This window comes from Theobroma cacao, chromosome 1, assembly GCF_053813885.1.
Source record: "Theobroma cacao isolate CCN51 chromosome 1, ASM5381388v1, whole genome shotgun sequence".
Taxonomy (NCBI): Eukaryota; Viridiplantae; Streptophyta; class Magnoliopsida; order Malvales; family Malvaceae; genus Theobroma; species Theobroma cacao.
In genome coordinates this window covers 16,044,907-16,071,129 of record NC_142639.1, presented here as the reverse complement: position 1 = coordinate 16,071,129, position 26,223 = coordinate 16,044,907, and the positions used below count along the sequence as shown (strand labels likewise).

General features: G+C 33.1%; 2 protein-coding genes across 4 annotated transcripts; one reads left to right on the top strand and one right to left on the bottom strand.

Moving 5' to 3' along the window:
• The first annotated feature begins 9,777 nt into the window (after window positions 1-9,777).
• On the top strand, window positions 9,778-16,462 carry LOC18612701 (cyclin-C1-2-like). 2 transcript variants are annotated; one of them, XM_007049609.3, is made up of 9 exons: window positions 9,778-9,898; window positions 10,021-10,127; window positions 10,759-10,798; window positions 11,666-11,710; window positions 12,914-13,032; window positions 13,122-13,236; window positions 14,628-14,678; window positions 15,520-15,667; window positions 16,029-16,462. In XM_007049609.3, the coding sequence occupies exons 1-9, from the start codon at window positions 9,867-9,869 to the stop codon at window positions 16,131-16,133; spliced, it is 762 nt and encodes a 253-aa protein (XP_007049671.3). In that variant the 5' UTR covers window positions 9,778-9,866; the 3' UTR covers window positions 16,134-16,462. The 2 variants fall into 2 exon arrangements, with proteins under 2 accessions (XP_007049671.3, XP_088659056.1); XM_088802930.1 differs by lacking the exons at window positions 9,778-9,898; window positions 10,759-10,798 and having other exon boundaries at window positions 10,020-10,127.
• Window positions 16,462-17,740, bottom strand: LOC18612700 (uncharacterized). Of its 2 annotated transcripts, none has more exons than XM_018119003.2 (3): window positions 17,431-17,740; window positions 16,978-17,108; window positions 16,462-16,904 (listed from the first exon to the last, which is right to left on the bottom strand). In XM_018119003.2, the coding sequence occupies exons 1-3, from the start codon at window positions 17,691-17,693 to the stop codon at window positions 16,864-16,866; spliced, it is 435 nt and encodes a 144-aa protein (XP_017974492.2). In that variant the 5' UTR covers window positions 17,694-17,740; the 3' UTR covers window positions 16,462-16,863. The 2 variants fall into 2 exon arrangements, with proteins under 2 accessions (XP_017974492.2, XP_007049670.3); XM_007049608.3 differs by having other exon boundaries at window positions 16,462-16,899.
• Between the last annotated feature and the right edge of the window lie 8,483 nt (window positions 17,741-26,223).

Sequence of the window (26,223 nt, the reverse complement as noted above, 5' to 3'; positions counted from 1 at the left end):
CCATTCTCCTACCCCTTTATTCACCCAACCCACAACTCTCAACCTCATTTTTATCCCAATTGAACCCTAAGAGAGAGAAAAAAAGAAAGAAGAAAAGAATAAAAAAAAGAAAAACGAAGAGAAAAGATTGGAGGACGCTTGGCCTTGGAAGAGAAAAGAGAAAACTAAGAGGCTTTCCTCCCCACCCATACACCATTGTTGAGGTTTTAAAAGATTTTGGTGGTTTGCCTTGTGGGTTTCAAGGTAAGAAAGGTAGAAATTGATATTTTGTTTGAAAGCATGTAGTTTGAACCAATTATGATGCGAGGTTTTGTTTGTGGTAGCAATGATCAATAAAGATCCACGAAACCCAAGGCATGCATGTGGAAGAATCTTGGAATGCATGGTTATTTTGAGTAGATTAAGCGGTGGGTAAGCATTCTAACCTCTAAATCACAAGTAGAAAGGAAAAATGAGATATGTATTGATTGTTTGTGCTTGTGGCAGCATGTAAAGGTAAATTGTGGTGCATGTGGACTTAGGAAATGCTTGATGGAAGTAAATTTATAGATGCTGCCATATGCTAGGTTAATGGTGTGGAAATGATGGTTGAACTTGATAAATATTCTTAGAAAAAATTAATATATGTGCTAGAGTCATAAATAAGTTACTGATAGTTATAATCTAAAGAATTACGCAAGTAAAGGATAAAGGCAACTTTGGTAAAACTGTGTGAAGATATAAGTTAGTTGAATAAGGATTCACGATTAAATGAAAAAGAGATGTAGAAATGATATACACTAAAGATATTGAATTTGGATTGTTGCTAAAAAGTGCAAAAGTAAAGATAATATACTGTAGTAGCATACCAGAGGAAATAACGAGTGACTGGCAAGTAGAAATAGCTAAATACGCCTCCGAACTAATAGCAATGTAGTATCCATCATAAGGTGAGTGAACTTGCATTTAAAAGGTTTTGAACAAATGCACATGTGTTGAGTGAAATGCTAGAATATCCTTGGTTGATTCTTTTCAAATTTATGCACAGGAACAAGCTTTTCACAAGTGATACTTCTACATTTTTAAACGTATAATGTGATGAATTACGTATTTGAAATATTATGTTGAATTGCCAATTAAATTGTGGCATGTGATGTGTGCCATGAATTGAATGTAATGTTGAATGATAATTATGACCATGTGTGTGCGGTGTGGGAGTGCACATGACGGTGCCGGTAGTATGTGGTTAAGCACATGATGACGATATATGCCATGTGCGGTGTGGGAGAGCACATGATGATGATATATGCCATGTGCGGTGTGGGAGTGCACATGAGGATATTAGTTATGTGTGGTGTGGGAGCGCACATGAGCTGAGTTAAGGTTGGCGGGTGTATGTGCAGAGTCGTGGTGACTAGTGTGGGCATGACCTTGGTGTATGTTTGAATTATCTATATATTTATATATACATAATGTATATGTGAACTTTTACACGCATGTGCACCTGTCCTGTAGAGGAGAGATTTTTGAAAAATGTAATGTGATTGAATTGTATATTGAAAGTTGGTATTCTTAAATGTTTTCAAAATGAGTTGGAAAACAACATGGCATCGAGTTTTATTTATGATATACAAATTGCATGGTTTCAATACCAATGCATCGTGTTTTCTAAAAAAAATCTTCCATATCGTTTGCTTGTTCCCTTCTTATGTTCACTCATTAGGTTTATACTCACCCTTTTCAACTTCATGTTTTAGTTTTCAAGATCGAAGGTAGTTGGATCCTAAGTCAAAGTGCTCCCTCCTATTCATCTTTCGGTAGGTTCACTATGACTCTCAATGATAGCACCCATGGCCAGAGTCACTCCGCTAGTTGTCAATGGTCTGTTGTATGGTTATAAGTGATGGCTTAATGTAAATTGTGAGATTTGTTGTGAACTTTGTATGTACTTGGTTTTCATGATTTAAATTTTCATGAGATGGTTATTAGAAATTACAAGTTTTAGATCCTAAAGAAAAAGAAGTGATAGATGGACTACTGACGGATTTACATAGAGAAGCTTGCTTGGGACTGGTGGGCTATGCCTATTGGGCCTATACACCGGTCATGGCCCGGGGTTTTGGGATGGGACAGTAATTGTGAGAAAATGTTTGTGGCAGCAAAGATCTATAAGGTTTGAAGGAGAATAATTACATGCATGTCACCAAACCCTTGTTAAATGGTGAAAATTAAGGTATAAAGAAGAGGGCTTGGGAGGAATATTGAAGTGCATGAAAGATCCAAGCCATTTTAAAGGTAAGCATGCAATGAAAATTGATTGTGCTATCTTGGGTACGATTGGGAAGAATGTTTATACTAGTTATGGTTTTGATGTTGTGTGAATGTAATGTTTTGAAAAAGTAAAAGGTAGAAAACTATGCATGCAAAGACTTGAGAATTATTTGGTAAGTTGCTACCTATATATATGTGTGTGTATGTGTGTGTGTGTGTGTGTGTGTGTGTGTGTGTGTGTGTGTGCAAAAGATTAATTGTGAAGGAATTATGATTATAGCATGAATTGAACCATTTGGTTAATGGTTACTTCTTGAATGAGAAGGGGGAATAAAGAATAGGCTATAAAAGCATAAAACTAAGTGTGGGCAACAAGTGTGGTATAGAATAAATTATAAAGTTGCTAAGTATTTTGAATTTAATTATTGCTAGGAAATTGACAAGTAAAGGATAGTTGCCATGAGTGTAAATCAAGAAAGATAATGGTTAAAATGGCAAGTGATATTTATCGATTAAGAACGCAAAGAGTTTAAATTGGCGAAGTAATATCTCGCCAAGAAAGGTGAGTAAGGGGTGTCTATTTAAAAAGGTTTCGCATTATATAATGACGTTTCATATACAACTATATGATTATGATTTATTCAATGTCATTGTGGAAAACATGAGTTGCTAGAAAATGATAAGTAGTTTGAATACCTATTCGTGAAACATTTATAAACTGTTATTGTGGAAAGCATGAGCTAGTAGAAATGCTGAGCAATTGTGGATGCCATGACTTTTGAAATTTTTTTGTATATATATAAGCTATATATGTAAAGTGTTTTAGAAATTGGGAAACAAGCTCTTTTCCATGGTTTATATCGAAACGTGCCTTACTTGTTTTTGTGATGTGCATTCATGAATAAGATTTATGTTCACCATTCTTTGAGTTAATATTTAAACCTCATGCAAAGGTTTTACATCATGAATTCTTACAAATGGACTTATAACGTTGCCATGATTTGTTTTTGGAAATGGATTTAAAATAAGCTTTTGAAAACCCAATTTGGTTACAATGGTTTTGTAAAATAAAGAGATTCGAGAGTAGGCCAAATGTCTCATCAGAATAGTATGATCCTTATGCACAAGTGAGCTTTAGCTAGATAACCTTTGGGTCACCGACGGGCTGTTAGACGTGGCTAGGTCATGGTCTGTGATATATACATGGCAAGGCTATGGGTTGTTATATGTGGCTAGGCCACGAGTTGATATACGTGGTTGTGACCACATGATTTCTTCAATGTCGGCCAATATCATCGAGACTGGCATGGCTATAGGAATTTAGTGGAGGGGGGCCTTCGAATGTTATTACGTGGAAGAGGGTCCATGGGGTTGATTATCTATGATTACCTACTCGAGATTGATATCTCTTTGGGGTTTTCAAATACGTATTCTTTTGCATGGTGAGAAATATCGATTTTTCCATAGCTCCCTTATTTATACGATGGTTTTGTGTTTAATATCTCGAGTATGAGTTCATTTATATTCATGTGTATAAGCATCGACATTGTTTGATTTTTCGGGGAACATGTGTGCTTATTTTAGTTCGATTTTAAGTAAAGGACATCAAATGATTTTGACGGTAGAAATCTTTTAATTGCACTGGTTTTAACATATTACCTGAAATTGTTACTTTGCATCACAATTATTTAGTATATATGTAAGGCACAAATGTTCCATTGGATTTTAAATGGTTTATATATTCATACGCTTTTCATATTCAAATTTTCTATCCCTGGCTTGTTTCCCATCTTTACTCTGCTCACTAAGCCGATGATCACTGAGTCTGTGAGACTTACCCCACCATTCTCATTTTACAGAGAAGTGATCAGCTAGCGTGCTCTTCATTAGCATATTATAGTCCACTATGATGTAGGTAAAGGCATCTCTTAGTTCCTATTCCAAATCGCTCCGCTATTAGAGGTTGGGTCATTTATAGTATATTTCGTTTCAGAAGTAAACAATTGTGTACACTATAAACATATATTTATATAATGATGAAACATAATATAATGAGAGAATATTTGCCGTTAATGAAATTGTGATGGTTATGAGATTTCCAAGGGATGTGTTATGGTTTGATAAATGGATAGTTGTTGAGGTTTGCTAGGGACTTGGTGAGCTTCCTCGTGAGACTCGAGCACCAGTAATGATCGGGGAAAAAGGTCATTACAAAGTAACACCTTGTTGATTCTCTCGTCAAAGTCTGGAAAATGTTCGCACAATTTCCAAATCACATGGGATAGTCTCCAAGTTATTTGCTCTTCTTATACAACAGTTGAACACAACTGCAAAACAAAAATAAACTTAAATTAAGACTAATTTGTAAAATTTTAATATTAGCAAATAACAAAGAAAACACAATCCCAAGCAACAACATCAAAAACTTGTTATCAATTTTGCACACATAAGTATACGTGTCGAACAAGTAATATAGTGATGAAGTAGAGTATCATTCCCACGAAAATTTGTTCCTAAATTTTTACTAAGTATTAAAATCTTATAACAAATCAATCTTATTTAAGTAATCAAAATTTATACAAAATTAATTAAAAAAATTAAAATAAACACTAAATTAACTAACAAAATAAATAAGTTGAGAAAAGTAGTATATTAAAGTAGGATTATGGGTTCATTCAACATTTCATCTGATATCAACTTTTCTTGTTATTTATCTTTCTTTGGTGGTTTTGCTAACCTAGAATCCAAAGCTATGGACAAGTCTCCATCGAGTTACTTGTACAAATACCTAACTTAATTAGTTCACTATATGTTTATAGGAATCAAATAAATTAAGTTCATTAAGTAAATGTCTTAATGTGACTATGTATGGCAATTGGTGTATGTCTACTTGAATCGCGAATCAGATCACCTAAGAGACGTGAACATACACTATTCAAACCTTAGTCCAATCTAAAATCTTTCTGTTAAGTCTCAATTAAATTCACAAATCAGTTAATTGTTGGCCAAGTAATCAAAAGCATTAAGAACATATTTGAATAAGCAAAACTACACCCATTTATGATAAATAAAAGAGCAGCTAATATTCAAATTACATGTTGAAATCCACCACAATCCTAGAAAGATAATTTAGCTCATAATAACTAATAAAAACAATATTCAAAGAAATTTAGCCATGAATCTAAGTTAAAGAAAGCAAAAGAAACACAAAATTAGAGAAAGAAACTAAGTGTTGAAGCTTTGCAATCTCAATTCTCTCTCAAATTCTCTTGTTTTCTTGCTTTGTTCTTGGCTCCAAATCTCCAGAATAGTTGGTTGCTGCCTCCTCCTTAAAACTTTTGAAAAAAGTCCCTTAAATAGGCTCCAAGTAACCTAATTTTCAAAATCCCATCAAATTTTTATTTTTGAAAAATCGCCTAGCAATTTTCTTGGTGTCGTAATGTTGGTTTTTTTACTCACATAAGGTAAAGCAGAGCTGTCTCATAAAAAAGGATGGTACCGTGGCAAAACATACTAACGGTTCCTTGCCTTTCACTTTTCACCAAAAAAGGATGGTACATGTTTTTATTTTAATATATATATATATATATTACATAAATAATTCAATTTAATAATACAATTCTTTATGTTAATTAATGATTATGATAGTTTTAATAATGTGTATATATATATTTTTTCTCTTTTTATGCTTATAGGTAAAGGAAAAGAAATGACAAGTTACATTCTTTGACCTTTTTGAACACAGTCAAAAGTGATAGAAATGTACTAAAAAATTTGCGAATAACAAGTCCAAAACTGTTTTATGTAAGTAAACATGTGTTTATATATATTCGATATATATATTGCTTACCAATTAAATAAGTTAATAATTTTACTTACTTTTTTATTTTGTAAGAATTATACACTTCGACAATAAAGGAGAAGTACAATATGAAGCCATCTAGCCAACCAGAGTTTGATCCAAAGGCATGGACCAAGGCCATTAGAGGGCCAACGAGTACTCGGATCCCCATATATAAATTTGGAACCCATGTCCTTGCATCGAAACTTCTGGCTGCAGTTGCGACATTTGAATTTGCTTGTGGCCCTAACGATGCACCACCTCCTACGTTGACTCCTACACTTGAGCTCAAGGCATATCGATAATTGCTTAGTGACATGAAGACCTTGATGACGGGTTTCACTGATATTAAGGGTTGTTTTATGGATGTAATTGGATCGAGGATAAAGCAACCTCAACCAACCGAATTCGAGCCTTCATAGCCTCCACCACAACGGTAGCAACAAAAGCCACTCTAACTCTTTTAGTGAGATTTGTAAACGTTTATGTTTGGATTATTGTTAGATGTTTACATTAGAATATTTTTATTAATAACGATTTGTATTAGATTTTCATATTTTCTATATGTATATATGTTTGCTATATGTTTACTTTATCAATAACAGCATCATATCATAATTTTATTATGAACAGGACAAATTTAATTTCCCAAAAAAAAACCCTACACTGTTGTATTAGTAATAGAATTGTTGATAGATTTCATCTATTAGCGATAAATTTCCTTAGTTACTAACATAATTGCTAATGGAGCTTATACGCAATACAAACAGAATTGGACATTGCCAACAACTACAACTTGTAAGCTTCAAAGTTGGTTTTGGCGATAATCCGTTGATAATTTTGTCAATAATTAATGATGGAATTGTTGACGAATTTTGTTTCATCGATAATTTAACCTATGAAATCAACTCTTTGCTGATGAAATGACCAATGGAAACTTCGATCGATAATTTATCAATGAAAAATTTCATTGTTGATGAATTTTGCATTACCGACAATGTCTTTTCCAATTGACTATGAAAAAAATTTTCACTGACTAATTTGTTCATAATGCAAGACATTAATGGACTGTTATGCATTACCGACAAAAATTTTGGTCGATAATACCTTCTTTTTTTGTAGTGTTGAGCACCGCAGTCATGGTTCTTTGGATGCCATGACACCAGTCTCTCAAGTGATAATTTTATTATATAGAGTTATTTTGACACATTTTGAGGGCTTAAGTAGTTAGATCTTTAAGATTTTAGGTTCAAATCGTAGCATTTTAGGTGTTTTTTTAGTTTAAGTTTAGATAAATGTTTAGTAATTAATTTTATATTATTTCGTTTTAAATTATTTAAGAGTAGTATTAATAATTTCTCTTATTGCTTTTGTAGAAAATTTGATGAAAAAGGCTCATTTGATGAAAATCCGTACAAATGTGGTGATGACTTCATTCATATATGTTGTGATATTTTAACCATATCTTTGTCTACAGAACTCCAAATGAAGTGATTCTTGAACCACTAGACTTCTAAGAGGAAGGAATCCAACTTTTATTATTACCACTTCACCCAATTTCGATTGGATAGTGGTTAAACTATTTGTCTAATTGGGAGCACTGCAGTAGTATGCATAGTCTGAACATGATGCAGTATTTGGAGCATATCTTTCAATCTAGAAGTCCAATTGACATTATTCTTAAGCCATTGGCAAGATAAGAGATAGGGCTACAAATTTTATGTTACCACTTTTCCTAGTTTGGACCAGATCAGGGTGAAAATCATGTTAGAAGTTGATAGACTAGCGCAGCATTGGGAGAACAAGGCTGTAGCACTATTGAAAAGAAGCTCACCATACAATTTTCCCGAGAGCTCAATGTTGCAATGCTGAAGAAGTAGTGCTGCAACGCTACTGTAGCAAAAAAATTAGCATCGTGACACCAAGAAATCAAGCTAAATCACTATCAAAATTAAATCTAAATAACTTTATATCAAAGAGTTATCAATCATCTTGATTAACTTCATTTTCTTCTATTCAAATATGATTACCGAGGTCCTCAAGATATATCTCATTTTTCTTATGTTTTAGAGTTTTCTTAGTGTCTCTTAATGAGAGGGGAAGTTTATTAATTTTAAAAGAAACAACCATACCTTCATCCATGTTAAGATTATATTGCCAAAAGCGATTAAGCATGTGTTCAAGCTCATGAAATTGATCCCTGACAAAATGATCATCTATGGATGTGACAAAATACTTATTTCCAACCAATATGCGTTTACTATGTCTATAAGATATAGTATTATTCATATCAAGTAAGGAAAGAAAACTTATCTTATAATCCGATTTGAAACCATTTTGCCATAGACGAATTTGATCCTTAAATTCTTTTTGTCAACATCAAACCGATCTAACTTTTGCTAACGAATAAAGTTTCCTCTTCCAAAGTGGTCTAGTTTGACAATGTTGGTATCCATCTCTTTTAAGTGAAGTCATTTTGAATTCAAATCACATGAAATTTAAGTTTTAAAATTGTTTGTGCAAATGGGGTTTAAATAGAATTCAAGGAACCAACAAAATTGACTTCAAGGCGTGCTTTTCTATTGACGCTATCTTTAAAACTTATTTCACTCCCACCACTCAATATGCAAAGAGAAATTATGCGAATAGCCTTAGAGATACAATGAAGCTAACGTCTAACTTCGTTTTTCACTTAACAAGAGTAAATCGGTAGATATACTCGAGAGTTTGCAAAGCTTTTCAACTTTAAAGCCTACTTTCTGCGATAAATAAATTATAAGGAATTTGGACTTTTTTGTAAGTTAATAGGAACTCACATGTTTATGTTAATTTTTAGAACATAACACTTCTCTTGCTCTTGATTTTCTCGCTCGTCTTGTTTATTTTTTATGAGTCAAAATAGTTGGTGGCAAGTCTTTTATACGGACTTGTAAGTGTCTTTTCTTAAGGATACAACTCTTTCATTAAGGTACATCCATGTTTTAAAAACACCTTTGCATATTGCAAGACACAATTTTTATATAAACGTATTGTTTCAACCATTTATTCCAGAAGACAATTTTTTAGCTACAATGTGAGAAAATAATATTTCATATCCAATATTTTGAGTTGTGGTGCTTTTCAATTGTGTTATAGCCTTTGGATTTAGATGTGTTTTTTTTAATATGTTATTTTTCCAATAGACATAACTATTAACATGAAAAAATCACCTACAATCCAATTAACACATAATGTTACACTATGTGATATAATCTTTGAGTTGAGATAACTTTACATTATGTGACATAATCTTTGAGTTAAAATAACTTTTTATGTGAAGAGATAACTTTCTAGTTTAAAAATATACCAACAAAGACAGCAAGATATATGTTGCTTATAAGTAATGTCATTACTGCCTCTAAAACATTTTCTAAAGGTGATTTAAAGAATAGAAAATATTAAAATTTTTTAATGAAAATAATTTTCCGCTAAAAAGTTTTCAATAATAAGCTAATTTCAAGTTAACAATCCGATAGCTATATTTGCACTAATTCACAAAATAATAATTATTTTTTGCGAAGTAACAAACCCAACCCAGCCCAAATTTCCTAAACTTGGGCCAAATTCTCGTTTCGGATCAATCTAAAGATGGGCTCCTTAATCGACCTTAACAAAATCCTGACCAGTGTAACACCACCGTATATAAGCAAATCCTAAATTTTGAAACGTTAATCATGTCTCCTGGAATAAGCTAAATAAACACCAACACGATTCTGCTCCCAAAACAAGAAAAAGAATGGCGGCCAACTTCTGGACATCTTCTCACTGGTAACTACCAAGTCAAACTATTTTCATTGATTTTGTAGTCCATCGCTTGTTCTTAGATCGCTTTAATATTTGTTGTTTTTGTTGTCTTTTTTTTTATTATTATTCATTTTTTGTTTGTGCAGCAAGCAGCTTTTGGACCCAGAACAGGTTGATGTGGTACATCAACAAGATAAAGATAAAGGCATCACTCTTGAAGAATTTAAGCTCATCAAGACGCATATGGCGAATTGTATGTTCCCTTTCTCTCTTACTCCTTTTTTTTTATGGGTTTTGATTCGGATTCTTTTAGACTTGATTTTGTAGATTGAGGACTTTTTAATGAAGCTTATAATCTGTGTTTTTGTTATTTACTGGTAACAGCAGTTCTTTTTGCTTCAAAATTTTGGCTTCGTTTTGAGGTTTATTTCTGCATGTATAAACTACGGGAATTTCTAATTTCGAATCTTGGATACTCGAAATCACGAGCATTTTAATCATCTTAAGTACTTATATTGTGAGGAAAAGAAGAATTGATGCATTTGATTACTTATTATTTTGTCACCATAGGATTGTTTCAAGAATCAGATGTCCCTTCATTTTTAACACAGCCTTAATATTTGGTTTTAGCATGGATGTCACACGAGTTCATCAACAAAACAATATTCATAGCCGCAAATTACTTTTTCACACTAAAATTTACTTTGTGGCTTAATCTATTTGGGGCTTATTATTGTTGTTAGAATAATGAAAGAAAATGGCTGGTGTTTAAGAAAGCTTTTTGCATGCCAATACGTGCATTGCCTAATTTAATTGAAGTTTTATTCTGCATACCTTCCTCATTAAAGTTGGTGATTTTGGGCCTTCTTTTTTAACTTCCTTAGATATATTGAAACTGGCTCAACATGTCAAAGTGAGGCAAAGGTTTGATCTTATCTCTTGTTTTTTTAAAGAGTACCTTTCTGTTTACTTAAATGATCGGCCGTTTCATTCAATGCATGCCATCAAATTTTGATCTTTACTTCTCCTTTCTAAATTGCGTATCCTCCTGTTGTTTTTCTATGCTGACAATGTTTAATTGTAGCATTTATTGGTGAATCTGAAGTAGTTCAACTGCTGGTGTGACTAATATCTTGTTTTCACTTGCCTAATATAGTATATTTATGCCTCGGATGTTTATATGCTAGCTGTCTCATAGTGCTATCCCTGAACTGAACTGGACTATATAAAGGCAGAGCACATTTTTTTTTTGATCACTTACTGAAGATCTACAGGGCAATTTAAAAATGTGAAAACATAGGTTTCTGATTATCTGTTATGTGTCTCTACTTTTATTGATTTTAGCTTTAATTACCTAGATACACATGCATGAGGAATCATTCACAGACCTCATATATTGGTTTATCAAAATTAATCTGTACATAAGCACGTTGTCTGCTATAACTATCTCCTTTAACGCAATGGCTTCCTTTTAAAAGAAGTTTGTTGCAAATTCTATGTGGAAAATAGTAGCAAGTAATCATGAGAATTTTGGTAACTGAAAGGAGTCATGAAGATTATGTATCCTTTAATATGATATCATGCTTAAACAGAGTTAGTTTCTTTCATTTGTGAGACCAATTTTTCCTCGAAAGTGTGCATCTAATATGTTTCTTTGTTCTGTACCCTTAGTTCACATAATGAATTTAGTACATCTTGTTGTGTGATTACAAATTCAATGCACAAAAAATTCCTTTTCTAGTTAAACTTTCACCAATTACTGTTATGTCTAAGATGTGGTCAATATTTCAGGGTTGTAGCAACTGCAGTTACATATATGAGACGCGTCTATACCAGGTATTTTTTGCCTAGTTATTAATGGTGATGTAGAAGGGCATGCTACTCATTGATGACAAGCAGCTCTAACCTATCCTCTGATTTTTTCTCAAACCATGATTATCTTGTGATTTTTCAATTACAACATTCCTGCTTTTTTACACCTTACAAACTCATCTTGAGTGATGTCGCATTTCCTGATTTATACAGTTTCTCTTAAATATCTCAATCCTTTGGCCTACATGAGTTGCTAATTCTTCACATAAGACATAGTCGATATAGTTACAACTTTTTAATTAATTTCCAATGCAAAATTAGACACTTATGTCATTATTCATTGAACCATCCAGCAACCATGAATTATTATAGGTATAGAGATGCATTGAACCTAAATTATGTAGAAACTTCAAATTTCCTCCATACAATGTGTTGCAACAAGCAAAGTGAGAGGCACTAGAGCCGGCAGAGTAGTCCTTGAAGTGTTAAGTGCTTTGTGGTGGGAGGTGAGGGATACAAGTTAGGGAAAAAGTAGAAAGAAAGTCTAGTGGCAGGGAACGGTGGAGAATAGGATAGGAAAGAGTTGAGTGGAGAGGAGAGAGTATTTGGGAAGAGCTTAGGAAGAACTTTTAGAGAGAATATCTTAGAGAGGGAATCTGGTGAAATTTTAATGTCTCTGAATTGTCAAGCTCCTATACACACACACACCAAGTAGAAATGGTTTCTTTGGAGTGGTTGGGTAGAAAGTGTTTATTGGATATCATGGGAAGAACACATTCTTTATGGAAGAACATGTTCATGATGGGAAGATCACATTCATTATGAAATAACAAGTTTATCATGGGGATAGCACATTAGCCCATCACATGTATTGGGTAGTAGGAGGATGTTTTGGTTTAATGAGATAGTAGAGCTCAATGACACTTAACAATGTGTTTTCTTGAGAAAGAGGGAAAAGGTAAAGAACGTGTACTTCAAGGAAAGGTTTAGAGAATGACCTTTTAATTACTTCTATATTTGAGTCACCGAACCAAGCACTTTAGAACATCCGAAAGATTAAAATAACTCATGAACCCTGCTACTTGTTCTAAGCTACTTTTACTGCTCTTCGTGTGACATAGTTGTACTATGCTTGTTCTCATTTTATAAAACAACATTTTAAGGAATAATAATTCGTTAGTCAAAATCGTGCATCACACTAATTATATATTTTCATTTGTCTTACAGAAAGAGTATGACTGAATATGATCCACGTCTTGTTGCTCCTACTTGCTTATATTTGGCATCGAAGGCAGAAGAAAGCACAGTGCAGGCTAGACTTCTTGTATTTTACATTAAAAAATTATGTAATTGCTCCTTACTAAGTTGGTATTAATCCTTTGAACTTTCAAGAAATTTGATTGTTTACTAAAATCCTGCCATGTGTTCTTTGCAGATTCTGATGAAAAGTATAGATATGAAATCAAAGATATACTTGAAATGGAAATGAAGATTTTAGAAGCACTTAACTATTATTTAGTTGTGTTTCATCCTTACCGCACATTGTCTCAGTAAGTTTTTAACTTCTTTTCCATAATTTTATACCGTTGTAGTTTTAATTTGCACTACTAATCTTTTGCATGGTTAACAATTTTATTGATAGAATACAGAGTATCATGAGAACATAAGTTTTGCCTTAATAAGTTAACACTACTTTAGCACCTGAGCATTTGGTTCATTGGTTGGTGCATGATCCCCTACTTAGAGGGTAGGGTTTGAATCCTCCTTCCCTCAGTTAAAAAAAAAAAAAGAAGTTAAGACTACTTAGGAAATAGGATCTTGTAAGATCATTCTATCTATTTTCTATGTTAAGCTCTAACTCTAGCACACTTCTTATATTCCCTAGTTTTTTCTTTTGTTCTCCTCTATGAAGCATGAGCACACCCTCTTGATCCCTGCATACGGGTGTTGGACATGTGTCCGACATGGTGGGATACGTGTCCTACATATTTGGATGTGCCAAAAAAATTGGACACAGTCAAGACACGTCTAAACACAGCTGGACACAGGATGGAAAGTTTTTTTCTTTTAATGCATTTTCTTTCCCAAATCTGGAATCAACAATCAGAGTTGCTCAGACTCAGCAAAAATCGAGAGGTATTGTCGTCGACATAGTACGATCCTGGACAGGATCTGGGATCTTGAATGACAGCTAAAACTTTCAAACTTGTCTTCATTGCATGACCAGAACCCAGCTCCAGCAAGAGATCTTTAGATCAGTGTTACCTTCTTTAGATTAGTGTTACCATTCTGATTTTAATCCTTACGCATTTTGGGCTCTATAAAAATAAAAATGGCCTAATTCTGCATAACAAGACTTGTCTTTGTGAAGAAATTGATTATATTTGAATGAAAAGTATCAATATTTACATCTATATTGAATATATATACATAAAAGGTGTATCAAAAATATTTTTTATTGCTGTGTCCTACAGTAACTATCCTAATGTCTTAGAAATTGCTGTCATTGTGTCCGTATTGTATGGTACTCATATTGCTTGTCCGTGTCTGTGCTTCCTAGTTCTTTTAAATCTTTTTCAGATCCCCAAAGTGACGTGCTTGTATTTATCATTTGATATCAATTAATTTATTCCCTGTAGAATTAGGTTAGCATTTAGTGAATTCTTGTTTTATATTATAGAGATGCACATATAATTTTTTTTATGATAATGTATTACTTATGAAAACATTTTTAATCAACCTGAACTCAATGCAGCCTTGTCTAATAATTTACAGTTGATATACAACTTTAAGATGACCTTTTGGAATATCAAAATATCAAATTTATTACAACTAAGCTACTTTTATGTTTAAATTATGCCAATACTGTTCTTTCTGCTCATTTGCATCATTTTTTATTTTGACACATTTGGATAGTATCTTATGCCTGTCACCTTGACAGGTTGCTGCAGGATGCTGGCATGAGTGATATAAATATGACTCAATTATCTTGGTAAGAGTCAAAACTCCAACATCAGTAACTTTTGAAGTTCAAAATATTTTGTGCAAGTCAGCAATATGCTTTAAAGAAAAAATCCACTTTTTGTCCTGTATGTCTTCAACTTTTAAACAAGAGCTGGTGAAAATATTTTACCTTTGGCTCTGCCAACTGTAAGTGGACCATGTGGCTTTTGTGTTAGATATTTAAAAGGAAGAAAGGATCAAAGATGCATTTTACACATACACATGCCAAAACACGTACATCGTAGTATTGATGTTTAGGATCAAAGATAAGGACTGTAAGGGTGTGATTGGCATCCTGTATCTAAATCAAACAGATAAAACTTAGCCTGATTTGAGACTCTGTTCATTTTCCAATTTTTGAGTTACCTGGCCTATGAAGCTACAAACAAATTAGGATCATGTTAATGCTATAGTATTGTAGATTATCTTGTGGTTACTTTTGAGCTGTATTTGAAGTTGGTCACTGTGCTAATACTTTTTGGTTAAGAAACTGAGAATCAAAGTTGGCTGAGGTAGAGTCAAGTGCAGCTATATTTAAGAAAACTGTTTTGTCTAAACTGAAATGAATGAAAATTGTGGATGGAAACTTAGGAATATTTTGTTCTCTCTAATGTATGTTGCTGGTTTTCAACTTCATAGTATCCAGAGTGAGTGACAGATCATCTTCTTAAACATTAAATATAATTTTCATTTACAATTTTCATTATGGATTTAATTAAATCAGTGATCAATCATTTGTCTAAATTTGTCTTATGGATCCTTTCTCTTTTCTCCTTTAAAGTTTTATATAACTGAATACATATACTAAAATTCGGCTTTTTGAATCACAGGGGACTTGTAAATGACACATACAAGATGGACCTTATTCTTATACATCCTCCATATTTGATTGCCTTAGCTTGCATATACATTGCTAGCGTACACAAAGAGAAAGATATCACATCTTGGTTTGAGGAGCTTCGTGTTGATATGAATGTGGTGAGTTTTCTAAGCTAAATCTGATCCACAATGTTGTGTTTTCCTTTGTTACAAAAAAACACACACACATACACTGACACATGTCTTGGTATGAACTTTGATTTAATTAAATCCATGTAATACCACAAAGTAGCTGCCTTTTAGGAAAATTTCTTACCTCATATTTAACTGGAAAGAAATATAATGCATTTTCTGAGATCGTTCTACTGTAATTGCGTTGTGTTTACTTATCACCATCTTCTAATTCAAGGATTGCACGTCAATGTGAATTTTAAATAGACTGCAATTAAGTCCATGTCATATTTTTATAGTGAGTGCTTTATATGTTAACATTTTAAATTTATTTTATTGAAACTGGCAGGTGAAAAATATCTCGATGGAGATTTTAGATTTCTATGAAAGCAACAAAATGATTGCAGATGAACGAATAAATACTGCTTTCAGCAAACTTGCTCTTAAGCCTTAGATGGATGAGTGAGCGCGCTAGCTGGAAATATACTGGCGTACACCGTTGTATGATTGAATATTATTTCCTTGTCCCCTGTACGTGAGGAAACAGGTAATATGGTGCAGGCAGAAGTGAAAGCATCGATTCCTGGTTTTGATGCCTCCAGGTCATGGCAGACCACCTGAATACATTCAATGGTGCTATTAAAAATGTTTGTAGAACATAATTACAGTTAATGCCTAATTACCCTTGAGTTGTTTTTTTTTTTTAATTATTCAAATAATTTCAGCTGAATTCCAAGTGATTGTGTAATTGATTTTGTATTTATTAGCAATAACCCTCAAAAACCCTGCATAACATCGTTTTATTTAAAGAGCATTAAGAAAGGGTGTAAATAGAAATGTGTAATTAGATCATTGATCGAGTTGGGGGGGTGCTTTAACAGGCTCTTAAACCTTGACAGAGGACATTTAGTAGAGTTCTTGATTTTCTATATAAAGAGATATGGACTATGCCTTTACATTCCTGAATAATTTGTTAAACAAACTATCCAACGCGCTCTCTCTGGCAATATTGAAAAGGCCAAATCATATCAGCAAAATAAATTTTATGATCTCTTCATAAAATGCATCAATCAAGAGTATTTTCCATTCAACATCTGAAATTCAATAAATCAGATGGCTTAACCTCTAGAGCTAGAATCTTGGATCAGCCTCATGTTGGCCAGAGATGGCAAGAATTTTCTAATTTAGTTTTTTCTGTTTCTTCTTATCCTGCTTCTTCTCTGCACTACCCAGGTACAGATGATGATCAGAAACTAGATTCGCAAGAGAAGCATATTAAATAGAAAGAAAATTGGTACCTAATTTTCTCTTTGCTTCGGATTTTGCAAAAAACTCCCTCCATTCATCAGTTAGAACAAAAATTGGCTCCTCATCCTCTTCCTCTACCTCTCCCTCTTCTAGCCCTTCACACTCTTGCTCTTGCAACACCCTGATTACCAGCCAAAACATAGAAAACCAAATTCAGACATGCTATTCTTCACTTAATTAAAAAAAAAAAAAAACGGGTTGAGAAGCATTTCAATTTTTATATGTTAAACTGCATAGCACTTATTCCATGAGCAGAATAAAGATAACCAGAGCAAATTCACGTACAAGGCAAAATTACATTAACAACCAATTTTCAACTCAGATTAACTAAGATTTGTCGCGAAAACCCATGTCACAAATTCGAAAAAAGAATACATAAACGGATTTTTTTGAGTATTTTTGTCTTCGGATTCAAAAAAAGAACAAGAGTTGGGGAAACTTACAGGGTACCAGAGTTATGGGCTTCGTTTTGAACAGTTTTCGACCACGAATTCAAGTAGTTCTGCAAAGGAAGAGGAGCCAAAGCAGGGCTTACGTGAGAATGACAAGTAATGAGGTGGTGGTGGTGATGGAGAGGGCAGAGGATTGTACGGTGGTGATGGTGGTGGTGGGGACAGAGGATCATCAGATGGTGGTCATGGTGATGATGTTGATGGCTAACTGGATATGGTGCCCTCCATGATTCGCACCTGTCTGAAGGTTCCATGGTATAGTCTTATCGTCTCCTTTGTTTTCTCCACTTCCTAGGGTTTATGGGTGTCGAAGCAGGGTTTATATGTGACATTTCATGTATTATGCAATAGTATTGTTGACATGACATGATCAAATAATAATTTAGATTTTATAAGTGTAAGTATAAAATCATTCAATATGAGATAAAAGATTTTAAACAGGATTAGAAAAGAAATATATCAAAATAAAGATAGAATTTTAAAATTTAAGAAAAGAGTGTTGTGAAACAAAAAAGAATTGAATTTCTGTGCTTTATAATTTAAAGTAGTGAAAAAATATTGTAAAATAAATAAAAATATCATATTAGAATTAATGGATTATCATATTGAATATCACATTGATAAGAAAATGTCATGCCAGCATAAATAACAAAAAAAAATTTAAATACTATTAGTAATTGGATTGACATTGTCAATTTTTTAAAGTATAAATACTCAATTCTCACAAATTATTATATAGGGACTAAATTCATCACTTTACTAGAGTATAGGGACTAATTACATAATTTAACTTTTTTTAAACTATATTTAATCTTGCCAAAGGGTTTACTCTACTTGTTATTTGGGTAGTAATTGTCAAACAAAAAGTAAAATATATCTTTATATACAAATAAAAGAAAAAAAAAGTGTATACTTTCATGCTGATCTCTTTCCATTTCTTTTACTTTTTTTGTTTTATTTGTGTAGAAAATATCAATGAACCAGTTTTAGAATCCAAAAACTCTATTTTCATTAACAAAATGAAGATATATATATACAATTTGTACAAATTTTGTCATTCCTAATATTTGCTAAAATTCCTTAAAATATGTCGAAAATAAATATGTAAAGAATTAAAGAGTTTACCAAATATTATTGCTTAAAGTATGGAGAATACTGTTGCTGAAATAATGAAAATATTTTGTTCCTTAATTTGAGGATATCCGTATATTTCATAATAACCTCCCTCAAGTTGGTGTGGGTGACAAGTTCGAATTCCATTGAGTTTTCCATCAATATTATGGGTATTCACCTTGTGCCTTCCTTAGGTTGGTGAAAAGTGAACCCTTATACAGTTTAGCTGTAAATTGAATGTTTCAACACTAAGTCCTTGGGTTAACAAATTTGCAAGTTGATTATGTGAGGGAACCAAATTGAGAGCTAGGAGCTTTTGTTGAATGTGTTCTCTAATAAAATGACAATGAAGCTCTATATGTTTAGTCATTCATGAAAGATTGGATTGGATGCAATGTGCATGGCTGACTTTTTATCAGAGAATAAAGGAATAGGTTTTGTACTAGAAAAGGATAGATCTTTTAAAATATTACGTAACCAAACCAGTTATGTAATTGTCACTATCATTGCTCGATATTCAACATTAGCTGATGATCTAGATACCGTTTGTTGTTTCTTCGATTTCCAGCTAATGGGAGTATCTTTAAGAAAAGTTAGCATTCCTTAAACTGAGCACCTAATAGTTGCACAAGTAGCCTAATATGAGTCACAGTATGCCTTCAACTCAAATGAGTTCATATTGGAATAAAAAAAGGCTGTGGTTAGGAGATTTCTTGATATATCAAACCAATTTTTTTGCCGTAGTACGATAAGGAGCTCTTGATGCCTACATGAATTGGCTTAAAACTTGTACAGTATAAGAGAAGCCCAATCGAGTCATTGTCAAATAGATTAGTCTCCTTAAAATTCTTCGATATGTAGTCATATCCCCAAGTAAGTCCCCCTATCTCACTAGATAGATTATGTTGTTGTGGAATTGGTGTTTGCACCATCTTTGCATCTTCGAGACTTGTTTCTGTGATAATATCTCTTGCATATTTATTCTGATTCACATAGATTCCATCTTGATTTCTTTAGACCTCTTGCATTTCTAGTATCTTAGTGTTGTTTTGCTAATGGTGCATTATCAAATTGTATAATTATAGGAGAATTTCATACATAGATTGAGGTAGCATGTGGATTTTGTTTGTATTCCTCTCTTTATAGTTCTTTAGGCCCTTGCATGGGCTTTTATTTACATTAGGTTAATGGTTGGAGTTCCTTCCCTAGTTATTGAGGATTTTGATGAAAGATGTCCTAATGGTGAGCATGATGTTGAGGTATTAGTGGATTTACTATGTCAAGCATTTGCTTGCAATTGCATCTCTATTCTTTGATAAACATTTAAGGTCAAGATGCATGGAGTGAAGTGTTTGTCGAGCTTGGTCAACTTTCAAGATTTGATATCAGAAGGTATATGTAGACCTTGGAGGTGAAAGAGTTAGCTTTGGAGTCTCATGATAATCAAAAATCCATTGCAGCAGCAGGTCCTTTCTTTGAAGATCTTTCCATCACTTGCTAATTGTTGAAGCATTGAAGGCTTGTTATTTGAACCCCTATTGGTTTATATGGTGTAGCAGCTCTACTTTACGGAGATTAGTGTTGAAGAACTCTTGTTATTTGTTGTCTAAGATTGATCATATGAGGTACATGTCGATTGTGTATGCAATTCCTTTATGTAGTGAAAATTTTCAGTGGACTACGGTCTCGTGGTTTTTCCCCTTAAGATTTAAAGGGTTTTCCACTTAAATCTTGGTGTCTTGTTTATATTTATATGTTGCGCATTTATGCTGGTGATTGGTACCCTCTGCAATTATGTTTAAGCTGAAACACTTCTTTACCAGTTTTGATATGCCTATGGTAGGTAGCAGTCAAGGTGAAGAAAGTTAGTATTTACTTTCCTAATAAATTACTATCTACTATTAAATTTTTCAAAAAAAAAAACCTCTAACTCTAAAGAATAATGCAAGGGTCCTAAGTTTTTTATTTTGAAACAAGCCTAGAAATATTTCTTAAATTGTGTACATTTATCTCTATTATTCCTAGCAAGTACAAGATCATCCACATAGATTAATAATTCCAATAAACTATCCCTATCTGAAAGTGTAAACAGTAAGTGATCCCTTCGACTTTGTTTAAAACCATAATTGAGAAGAGAAGTAGATACTTTTCCAAATTATTGTTATGGTGCTTGTTTCAGTCCATATAAGGACTTATGCAGTTTACAAACTAGTGAATCATTAGGAACTTCCATACCTTGAGAAGGTTTCATGAATACTTCTTCATTGAGTTCCCATGTAAAAAAGCATTGTCAACATCTATTTGATGTAGTTCTCATCCTTTAATTGCTGAATGTCACGACCCAAACCTAGGGGTCTGTGACTAGCGCATGAGCCAAGCAAGAAAAGCTCGTGAGACCCGAGCAAGCCTTAAGGTTAATGTTTCCAATATTCAATCCATGGTATCATAAGCAAAACACATAATTCATTTCATTTCATAAACACATTAGTACAATATTCATAAGGTCACATAGGCTAATCATCGGGTTCATATCATACAACCCTTTGTACATGATATCACATGGCACTCAGTGCCTACAATATCTAAAATACATTATTTTCTAAACTTTAAAATTTTCAAATACGGAAGCTAGTGTGGACCAGACTCAACAAAGTAAGCCATTGGGTGGAATACTTACTGGATGGCAAAATTCTTTTGTTTAAAGATAACGTCAGCCACGTGAGTTTTGTAGCTTTACTTATCTGCACATGGCACAAATACAAGGGTGAGTCATCTAATACTTAATGAGGGAAGAGACTAGCTTAGTATAATAAATCACATATAAATACATACATATGTATAGAGACATATCTAGTCATAAAGCTATCATAGCTATTGTCAAACATCTTCAATTTAGAGGTGCGAGGATTATCCTAATATCCTACGTGCACATCTCATCTTGCTATGCCTAACCATGATCACATTTCAATGGTGCATCACATACATGCTCAATCAAATCTATGTCTTCATAACAAAGCATATCAATTAAGACTTACTTTTTTAAAGTTGTCATCAAACTAGGCTCGATAGGCACACCCTAGTTGCCGAACATAGCCTTAAACTCAATATATATGATTTGTTTCCCTCAAAGCTTTTCATCAAATGTCAACCACATTTCACTTATACAATGCCCACCACGTTTCAGTTATATATCAATACCCACATATTCACATATTATATCATCATAATCAAACAAATCAATAAGTGGTTCTCCCTTAGACAAAGTCAAATCATGTTTGGTGGCCAACTGGTGGAGAATCAAATCAAGCACAGGGCAAAGCCACTAGCGGAGAAATAAATCACGCTTGTGCCGAAGCAACAAGCGGAGAACAAATCACCAGAGTAGTTGGCAGAGAATCAAATCACGTGTGTACCGAAACAATGGGCAAAGAAAAAATCACGCATATCACCTGAGTAGTTAAAGGAGAAATCAAATCATCAATTGGAGTAATTTCCCGACGATCGGCATCACTTGGAGTATTCTCAAACGGGTGGCATCAAACCACTGCAGGCGGGAATCACAGGTGGGATTAGTGCCACCGTCCATGCTTACCACTATCTCTACAAGCACAAAAAGCTCACAGGGGGAAGACACCACTTAACCTCAAATCAAATGAACTCTCGAAATTCACCTATCGGACAAAACATCATCAAATCTAGCGGACATCAATGCCATTAATAGTCCATGTACCATAATTCATGTTAGTCATCACAACTCAATAACCACACATGTATCAGCAGTTTCACATCAACTATACATAAGTTGGCATGCATCGATCATGTATAAACATAATAATCCTCTAATAGTCTATTCATCATATGCTATCACCTCCAAATACATATACTGATCTCAAATACGATTGGGCAACCTGGTTCCCATAATGTAGAATAAGTATTAGTTTAATCTTTCTCAAGTTAACAATTTAACATAGTAAGTTCCTCCCACATATATCACATAAACCCACATATTCATAGCAAGCTCCATAAACATTAATACTATACATTATTCATTTCATTTATCACATAATCACGGACACTAACCCTTCGATTGGGAGAACTAGAAACACAAAGCATACATGCCACCATGTGGCCTTTAACATAACACACACACACACACACAAATATATACATATACATATATATATATATATATATATTAACTAATATCAATAACACGCTAGCCTATGCATAACCATCTAAGTACATACAAATCATTCAAATACCATGGCAGCGTATTAAACAATGTGTGATGCATTACATGAATTATTCAAAAATAAATCCCACTCACCTCCATTAGTGAGAATTCTCACCAATTCACTAACTTGCTTTCTTTAGCTTGAGTTCAACTTTGCCAAAGGATTTTTAGGTAGCTCGATTCACTATTACCCTAGCCTTTCATGATTTAATGCCTCGGGTCCCAATGCTAATTTCATACACACTTTTTCTCCTCCTTTTCAAGCTTCAATTGTACTAGCTCAATCAATCACTATCAATACACACAATACCATTTTTTTTAGTATAATGTATAATGCTAACTTATCTATACATTTAGCCAACAAATAATGTAGCAATTAAATTCCAAACATCAACTTATTTCCTCACCTTTGATCAATGTTTATGCCTGAGGTTAAACAAGGCTCTCAATGCAAGTTTCTTGTCACTTCTTCAAAACCCTTGTATTAATTTATACATTCAACATTGTAAGTATAAAGGCACAAGCATATTTTTCTACAACCACCTTGCCATAAAATAATCTACCATAAAATGGATTTCAATCACCTTACCTCATTGATGGTTAAGCTCATCCAAAGCTTAGCTTAGTCACTTCTTCAAATTGAGTAACCAAATCTGCCACAACAATGTAAAAACCACAATTCATTGAACTAAAATCCTTAAAGGTCACTACCTTGATCAAATAAATTTCCAGCAGCTAATACATCTTGTATAACCTATTCCTAGCAACAATATTTTAGATCCAATTAATAAATTTTAATGCTCTTTCACTATGCTCATTCTAACAGCAAGGAGATTCTTAACTTTATTCCTATATTTTACTTACCTTCAAGAACTATTTACTCCAAGAGAATCTTTAACTCTGTCTTAGATCCGATTTTCCAGCAAGTATTCTCCTTTAAGCCTCACAAACCCGAATTTGTTTCAACTAAGTTACAAGTTTTCAATTCAATTTCCATTCCATTTTCCAATATAGTAACATACACCACAATCCCATAATCAAGGTACTTACTTTTGGATATTTCCATTTTTTTTAAAGCAAGGAAAGCTTCTCAAAATCTCCAGTAGCTAAATTCCTTAAATTTTTATGGCTTAGCCTGCCACCAGGATAAACACCACGAGCCCTCTAATCCTAGAGACCAATGAGCTGTCACAACAGATTAATGTTCAACCGATTTATTATTTTTTGTTGTAGTGTCATAAACTGATAATTTTCTTCCCTATTTGAAACTTCCCTTAAGCTCCAAGACGTGATTATGGAGCCTATATCCTTCAAAAGTGGTTGATGGGCTTGGATTTAGAAGGAGATATGGCAAAGCAAACCTTACACAATCACTTTAGTTCCTTTGGTGTAGCATGGTTGCTCAAAATTTCAAACATTTCTCTTTAGGAACAATCGTGTTTAAGGGAGAAGAAAATGGTAGAATTTGTCAAGTAGAAACCAAGTAATTGATTCTTTTTTTTGTTAACACAAGCTTGTCCTCCCATTAATTCTTTTCTTATTTATTTTTTATATTATTTTTAATATATTTGTATTAAATTTAAAAATAAGTTAATTGCTCATTCGTTTCCAAACTTTTCTTTCAACTACAATTATCTTATATTTTTCCTCTTTTACACATGTACAAATAAAATATCAAATTCACACTCTATCAAAATATCACCATAATATTTAAATATATACATACACTTTTATACTTTATTTAATTAAGGCATGGGGGTCCCACTAATGCTCATTTTCGTCATAATTTTTCTTCCTCTCTTTCACTTTAGCCAAATCCAACTTTTTGAAATCAACTTTCAATATTACACTATCTTATTCACTTGTCATCAATAAACTAATATTATTATATTACAAAAATATTATTTTAATTCTATGTCGACTTCTCCACTTACACAACTTTTCCTCATCGATAATAGCCACAATTCATCTTTATTGGCAATTAATATCTTAATTTAATTAACATCCCAAGGGGTGGGATGTTACACTAAAATAGTCAACAAGCATCGCATTGTAGTGAATTTAGCCATAAGAGCAAAAGTTTCATTATAGTCGAGTCCTTCCACTTGATTGTAACCCTTTACAACTAATCAAGCTTTAAACCTTTCAATTGTTCCATTAGCTTTTCGTTTAATTTTAAATACCCATTTACTTCCAATTGCCCTTTTTCCTTTTAGTAAGGGAACTAGGCTCCATTTATTCTTTGAAAGAAGAGCTTTTAGCTCCTTATTCATTGCTTATTTCCACATTGAATTTTTGATAGTTTCTCATAAGCATCTGGCTCAAGATTCACTTTTTCCAATCCTGCATTATTAGTAGATGATGCTACAAGAGTTTTAGAACAAAATGAACTTTGAGAATCCTTACCATACAATTAGTTGATAGGAATGGTAAACTTGTTTGGGGGTTGTATAATTCTTTTACAAGTTATTACATAATCTTCAAATCTTTGTGGCATTTTTCTTTCCCTTCGTGGCCTTAAGTTCTTATGAAATACCCCATACTTTGATATAGTGATAAATAAAGTTGATCGGATGCAAATTGAGGTCAATTAAAATGTTTAAAAGTGATAAAAGAAGAAATGAGTAGTTTAGGATAAAATATTTCGTACGCGAGAAAATAACAATAAAATAATAATAATTTTATTGGAGGAGAATTTGTGAGATAAAAGGCGATTTGGAAGTCAAATGAGGCATAATAAGGTATTTTGGGTACCAAAGAGACAAGATAAAATTTTTAGAATAAAATAATATTAAAATATTAATATTTAATTGGATGTCGAAATTAGTCATGAAGAAGGATCATATGATTGATCCAAGCGGGGGAGAAGAAATACAAGTGAATTTTTGGAGAAATGATCGACAAAAGTGAAATAGGCGTGTTTTGTTAAGTCGAACCAACGCGAATAAGTAAATATTTAAATATTGTGGTAATACCGCGTTGAGGTGCAATTTTTATATTTCGGTGGTACACACATCGAGAAAAAAAGTTAGATGAAAATTGGAATTTTTAGACGTATTAAAAGGATCAAAATTGGAATATAAAGATTAAAGGATATGTAGTGAAATTAGTGAGAAAAATAAAATGATCATAGAGTAAAAAAAAAAAATATTAGAAGACCAACATGGGCAGCAGCCCATGTAGTCAATAAAAGAGTCAAAGACTCTTTACTTAGTGAATTGGAGGGGGGAGGCCGGCCATGTGGAGCAACAAGTGAAGGAAGAAAAAACAAAATTTTGATGTGGCCGGCCATGAAGGAAGTTTATGGAACATTCAATAGAGAAATAAAACAATATATGTGTAATTGATCAAACTAAGTGAAGAAGACCAAGAAGAAAAGAGAGGTCGGTTGAGGGAGAGTAAAGGAGAAATAAAAGAGCAAAGGAAGAAGAAAGAAC

Coding starts and splice junctions, on each gene's coding strand:
- LOC18612701 (XM_007049609.3), top strand. CDS start 9,867: ATGGCGGCCAACTTCTGGACATCTTCTCACTG. Junction 10,799..11,665: donor CATGTCAAAGTGAGGCAAAG/GTTTGATCTTAT, acceptor TCAATATTTCAG/GGTTGTAGCAACTGCAGTTA. Junction 14,679..15,519: donor AATATGACTCAATTATCTTG/GTAAGAGTCAAA, acceptor TTTGAATCACAG/GGGACTTGTAAATGACACAT.
- LOC18612700 (XM_018119003.2), bottom strand. CDS start 17,693: ATGGAACCTTCAGACAGGTGCGAATCATGGAGGGCACCATATCCAGTT. Junction 17,109..17,430: donor GCCCATAACTCTGGTACCCT/GTAAGTTTCCCC, acceptor GCTGGTAATCAG/GGTGTTGCAAGAGCAAGAGT. Junction 16,905..16,977: donor CGAAGCAAAGAGAAAATTAG/GTACCAATTTTC, acceptor GTACCTGGGTAG/TGCAGAGAAGAAGCAGGATA.